The sequence below is a fragment of the Fukomys damarensis genome, unplaced genomic scaffold (genome assembly GCF_012274545.1).
Source record: "Fukomys damarensis isolate Sample0158 unplaced genomic scaffold, DMR_v1.0_HiC HiC_scaffold_20, whole genome shotgun sequence".
Taxonomy (NCBI): domain Eukaryota; kingdom Metazoa; phylum Chordata; class Mammalia; order Rodentia; family Bathyergidae; genus Fukomys; species Fukomys damarensis.
In genome coordinates, this window is record NW_022900932.1 from 1115844 (window position 1) to 1121570 (window position 5727).

General features: G+C 54.1%; 2 protein-coding genes across 3 annotated transcripts in view; one reads left to right on the forward strand and one right to left on the reverse strand.

The window, feature by feature from the left end:
- Window positions 1-181: 181 nt before the first annotated feature.
- On the reverse strand, window positions 182-5701 carry Clic1 (chloride intracellular channel 1). Of its 2 annotated transcripts, none has more exons than XM_010609878.3 (6): window positions 4544-4780; window positions 3789-3898; window positions 3485-3610; window positions 3246-3352; window positions 2443-2624; window positions 182-559 (listed from the first exon to the last, which is right to left on the reverse strand). In XM_010609878.3, the coding sequence occupies exons 1-6, from the start codon at window positions 4694-4696 to the stop codon at window positions 398-400; spliced, it is 840 nt and encodes a 279-aa protein (XP_010608180.1). In that variant the 5' UTR covers window positions 4697-4780; the 3' UTR covers window positions 182-397. The 2 variants fall into 2 exon arrangements, with proteins under 2 accessions (XP_010608180.1, XP_010608181.1); XM_010609879.3 differs by lacking the exon at window positions 4544-4780 and adding an exon at window positions 5581-5701 and having other exon boundaries at window positions 185-559.
- Window positions 4897-5727, forward strand: part of Msh5 (mutS homolog 5) — a 20829-nt gene continuing 19998 nt past the window's right edge. Inside the window, exon 1 of the mRNA XM_010609870.2 lies at window positions 4897-4986. The gene's annotated coding sequence lies outside the window, so the exon portion shown is untranslated. The remainder of the gene's footprint in view (window positions 4987-5727) is intronic.

A 5727-nucleotide genomic window follows, 5' to 3' on the forward strand; every position in this document is an offset into this window, starting at 1 on the left:
GAACAGTCATAAGGTGGACCGGATTTGAAAATGACAGCCCAGCCAGCCACAAACACCCGGCGGCTACTTCACTGCTGGCCGCTCCCCTGAACTCAAGATCACCGACCCTCCCCTCATTCCCTCAACTGCACTTCAAGCCTTCTTTGTGTAAATACAACACCAGTTTCATTCTGTATTTTATTACTGAAATACATTGTCCTACCCATCCACCCCACAATAAAAATCTTACCCATATCCCCTATCTTCCCCCAGCCAGCCACCCACCCACACCTGCACAAGTGCCCAGGATTTTCGGACCTCTGGCCATTTTGGAGTGTATCCAAATGTGGAAAGCACCCAGGACCTCTGTGGAGAACATGGAGGACGTGGGTCAGGGAGCCCACACACAGCCACAGCCTTATTTGAGAGCCTTGGCCACTTGCTCATAGGCCAACTCGATCTCTTCATCATCTGGACAGGTGGAGGCAAATTCTTCCCGGGCATAGGCGTTGCTCAAGTACCGATGCACTCCTTGAAAGGCCTCAGGGATGGTGAAGCCCCGGTACTTCTTACAAACCACCTGGGGGTGGGAAGTGGGGCCAGACCAACAGGTGAAGGCCAGAGAAGCCACGCTGGCTGTGCTGCCCACTTTCCTTCAGATAAAATCACACTTCTTCTCCAGGCATTCAAGAACCTTGGCCTCCAGCTATCTCCTACAACTGTCTTCTCCAAATTAGCTTTCTCAGCTCCTCTATTGTAATATCTTCACCCCTTTCTTCACCTACTGAAATCCCAGCAGTTTCTCTCTTTTTTTTTTTTGGTACCAGGGATCGAACTCAGGTCCTTGTGCTTATGAGGCAGGCGGCAGAACCACTGAGCTAAATCCCTGGCCCTTGTTTTCTTCTTTTTTTTTTTTTTTTTTTTTTGGCAGTATTGGGAGTTGAACTCAGGACCCTTGCACAAAAATTTTGAGACATGGTCTCAATAAATCACCCTGTCTAGGCATGAACATGCCATTTTGCTGCCTCAGTGTTCCACAGTGGCTGGTGAGTTTTTTGTTTTTTTGTTTTTTGTTTTGTACCAGGGATTATACTCAGGTCCTTGTGCTTGTGAGGCAGGCAGCGGAACCACTGTGCCAAATACCTGGCCCTTTTGTTTTTTCAGACAGGGTTGAGATATATAGTTAGAGCAATCCTGCCTCCACCTCCTGAGTGCAGGGATTACAAGTGTATGTGTGCCATCATCCTGGAGCTCCTGGCTCAGGTTTTTAAAACAAAATTTGATAACAGGCTGGAGAGGTAGTCCAGCTGTAGAATACATGCTTGACATGTACAAAAGTCAGGTTTGAGGGCCAGAGTAAATATTTAGCTCAGTGGTTCCACCACCTGCCTGGCAAGCACAAGGTCCTGAGTTCGACCCCTGATACAAAAAAAAAAAAAAAAAAGTCAGGTTTGATCCCAGCAGCAAAACAAAAAAGATATAATTTATAGACCATACAATTCTTTTTTTGGGGGGGGCGGTATTGGGGATTGAACTCAGGACCTTGCACTTGCAAGGCAGGCATGGGGCCACTGAGCTAAATCCCCCCTCTAAAATTCTCTTTCTACCCTGACTTTTTGTTTTTGTTTCATCATTTGACTTTCAGTCTTTTTTTTTTTTTTCCTGGGCTGGGTATGGAACCAAGGGCCTTATGTGTTAGGTGAGCATTCTATTGCTTAGCTACATCCCTAGCCCAGTCATGTATTATTAACTTTCTCATGTGAAAGGAACAATAATCAAACAGTATTTGTCTTTCAGTGTCTACTACATGGATGCTCACTACTCAGCTGCATGGAAGACTAATTTTAGCTCATGTTTCATAAACTGCACCATTGCTTTGAAGCTGACAAAAGCATGAGAAGCAAGCAGTTTTCATCTTCCTCAAGAGGAAGTGGAGACGGAAGTCACAATTATAGCTTTGATTTAGGGAAAGCCTGCTGTCTGATCTGGGGATGTGTCTTCCCCGCCCCAGTACTGGGGGTTGAACCCAGAGCCTTTGAACTGAGCTACATCACTAGCCCTAGCGTTTTGTTTTTTTTTTTTTCTCCAATTTTGAGACCGTCTTGCTAAGTTGTCCAGGCTGGACTCTAACCTGTGAAGCTCCTGCCTCAGCCTCAAAGAGCACTAGACCTCAGGCGTGTGCCGCCATGCCCAGACTGATCTGAAGATTTGGCAGTGATATAAAGGCAGGAAGAGTCTCTCGAAGGTTAATACTAGAATGTGTGTCCCAGCCAGGCTACGTGCACAAACAGACTAATGTGGCCTGGGCTGTGATGCCTGGGGTGGCGTTTGCCATTGACAGCAACCTACAGAAATACTCTCAGGAAGAAGCCACCTTTGCCTCTGGGCAGTTGTTATGGGAAGCCCAAGGGGAGCTCCTGAGCACCGCAGCTGCCACCCTCTCCTCCCACTGTGAATGCCCACCTGTACTATGTGCAGCTTTGGCAACAGGTTGCAGTCTGCCAGGGTGAGCTCATTGCCATCCAGAAACTTCCTCCGAGAGATGCCTTCATCTTCGGCACTGGTCTCATCCACCTCTTCTGGGAGCGGGGATATCAAGTAATTGTCTAAAACTTTCAGGGCTTTCAGGAGTCCCTTCTCCAGATCTGTGAGAGAGGCACTGATGAGAACATCAGAAGACTGACACAGCCTATAAAGAACACCCACAGGTTCAGTGGCAAAGCCAGTCCACCATAAGAACAGGTTACTCTAAGCATTTTTTTATTTCGTTTGGTGGTACCGAGGATTCAACCCAGGGCCTGGCATATGCTAAGCTGGCACTCGACTGCTCCCTTATTCTAAGCACTTTAGAAACAAAAACTCATTTAATTCTCACACCTATGCAGGAAATAGGTACTAGTATCCTCATTTTATAAATCCATAATGGATGTACCAGGAGGTTAAATGAATTGCTCAGTTAGATTTGTACCCAGGTAGTCTGTATGGTGCTTTAAACACAACCTTATTCTGCCAGAAAACAGGCCAGCAGCCAACTAAGGTCCCCAGAGGGGCAGAAGAGGCTGGGGAACAACTGAGAGGCTTAAATCTCAGCAATGAGAAGGCAGAGACACAGGATAAAGCAGAAATGCAGGGCTGAGAAGGTCTGCCGACATCTGCTCCACCTGCCGGACACCTCACTGATCTTCCAGCTGCCTCGAATGCCTCAACCCTCCCGCCCCTCCTCCCCTCCTCCAGGACCCACAGACTCCTCTGACCCACAGACTCACTGTCATTGAGGGCTGGGTTTGAATTCTTGATGTAGGCAGAAAATTTGGCAAATACGTCTAGCCCAGCTGTGTTGGACTCAGGGTTCAGAGCTGCCAGCTTGGGGTACCTGAAAGTCATCGGGAGAAACAAGGTGAGAGATCTTCCTCGGGAGGAGCCTCAGCTGGCTCCCTGCCCCAGCCCAGCCACCGTCTCCATCTTCCACTTCTTCACCCTCTCTGTTCTCCCAGTGTCCTTATACCTGGGAGGGCACAGCATGGCCTCCAGAAACTCCTCAATCTTGTTGGTGTCTGTGTGTACTTCTGTGCCATACAGCAGGAACGGCAGCTGCCCTCCTGGGCACAGCTTCTGCACCGTCTCAGTCCGCCTGGAGAAGGGGCCTGGCATCAGGGCAGGGAAGAGGCACCAGGGAAAAGCAGACAGGGGAATGGAGGGAAGTAGGAAGAGAAATGGGCTCCAGGTGGAGGGGAAAGGGCTTAAAACAGAAGGGCTTGGCGGTGGTACTTGTGTATACAGTGGGAACAGATGAACGGAAGTGAGCCCACCTCTTGGTGTCAACGGTGGTGACGTTGAAGGTGACCCCCTTGAGCCAGAGCACCATGAAGAGTCTCTGGGAGAAGGGGCAGTTCCCGATCTTGGCCCCATCACTGCCAGCCTGAAAAGCAACCCCCACCTCAAGGTTAGGCCTGGTCCACCTCACCGCTCCTGGCTGGTCTCTCAGCTCCTATTCCCAAACCCGCTGTTTTCTGCCTGGTCATGTCACACCTGCTGTCCTGCCCCTAAAAGCCACCCCAGAACTGGGTTTTCCCCCTTGGGCCTGGGTCAAACCTAGGGCAGATCAGTAAGAAATCTTTCAGCAAAATCAGGTTTCTGGTTGCTGAAGATTAAAGACAGGTGGGAGGAGGCGGAGGGGCTGGGCCTTGGAGGACTAAGAGGACCTCTAGGAACTCTAGAGGAAAGGGCAGGGAGCTTTAGTGAGACTAGGATTGTTGTCCAGAGTGGGTAAGCAGCCTGGCAGGCCAGCACTCCCACTCCCAAGGCTGAGGCAGCAGGATCGCTGCCAGCCCGGGCTACAGAGAGACCCTGTCTCAAGACCACAGCACCCCCCCAAATTGGGCCCTGGATTCCTGAGTGGCCTAGGGTCTAAGGACAGGGGAGGTTGGGTGGAGTTTAGAGGCCAGCGTTCCGGTTCACTACCCCACCCCGCGATGTTTCCTGGGTGGAGACTCAGGGGGTCTCAGGCTTGGGCTCTGACGCAGGGGGCCTTGACGGGGCTGTCCTCTAATTGGCAAGTGGTGACCTCATCCCCCAAGGGCCGCCTCCCCCTAGGTGGAGGGTGATTCATCTCGTGTCTCGGCTCAGCAGCTTCCTTCCTGGCGAGGAAGTGGGGGCAGGGCCCCGAGAGGCCGAGGTCCGGGAGGCCTAGGCCACCGCTCCAGCCCCGGCGCCCCATTCCCACTGCGAGTTCTCCGGGCTCCGCTGGGGTCCTCGGCCTCCCTCGAAGCCTCTTCCCGTAGGACCCGGGGCCGGAATCCGCACAAGACCCACCCAGGAGTAAAAATAGCCCGGAGGCGGGCAGGGAGTGAGACGGGGACCACACCTACGGGGGCGGACCCAGGCTTGGGCCGGGAGAGGGAAACCGAGCCTGAAGGGGGAGAAACCAACTGGAACACAAACAAAGCCGAGAGGAGCGCGGAGCGTTAAGGAAAAAGTGGAGAAAAAGGAGCCAGGAAAGCGGAGGAGGTGCGAACAGACAGGGGAGGCGAGCGAGGGGCGCGGCCGAGGGCCTGGGGCGGGGTAGAAGGCAGGCCAGGGACCAGGGCCCGGCGCAAGGCCGCCGCCGCGGTTCCGACCCCCAAATGCCACGCAGCCCGCTCTCGGTCCACACCCACGAGCGAGGGCAAGTCTCTCCGGCCTGCAAACTCGGGCGAGGAGGCCAGCCCAGCTGCCCCCTCTGATCGCTCTCCCCTCCTGGCCCCAGGGCGGCTACTGCTCTGCTCTCCTCTACGCCTTTCTAACTCCCGCTTCCCGAGGCCCGTCGTCGGCGATATTAGGAGCACCCCGTCACCTCGGCGCTCTCAAACTCCACTGCCTCCCTCCCTTCTTCCTTCCTCGCAAGTGCCCCGCCTTCCACTCCCCGGGTGCCTGCAACACTCTCTCGAGTCCCCCTCTGCCGCACGCACACCCGCACACCCCCGATCCTCCTGGCTCCCCGGGCCCCCGCGTCCCGGCCGACGCTCCCCTCTGCGCTCCCCAAATCCTGCCGGCTCCCGCTCTCGGTCCTCCGCACCCCACCGTCCCGGTCGGTCCTCTCATTCCTGGAAACTCCTTTCCCACCTTCCTTCCTCTCCCGTGTGGACCGCTAGAAACTTGCTCTGCTACGACTTCTTCGGGTCCGGCCCGAACTCGGGTCCCTCCGAGTCCCCCGCCGGGGCTTCAGGGTAGCTGCGGGAAGAGGGGGTCCGGTGCCAGGGACTCGGCGGG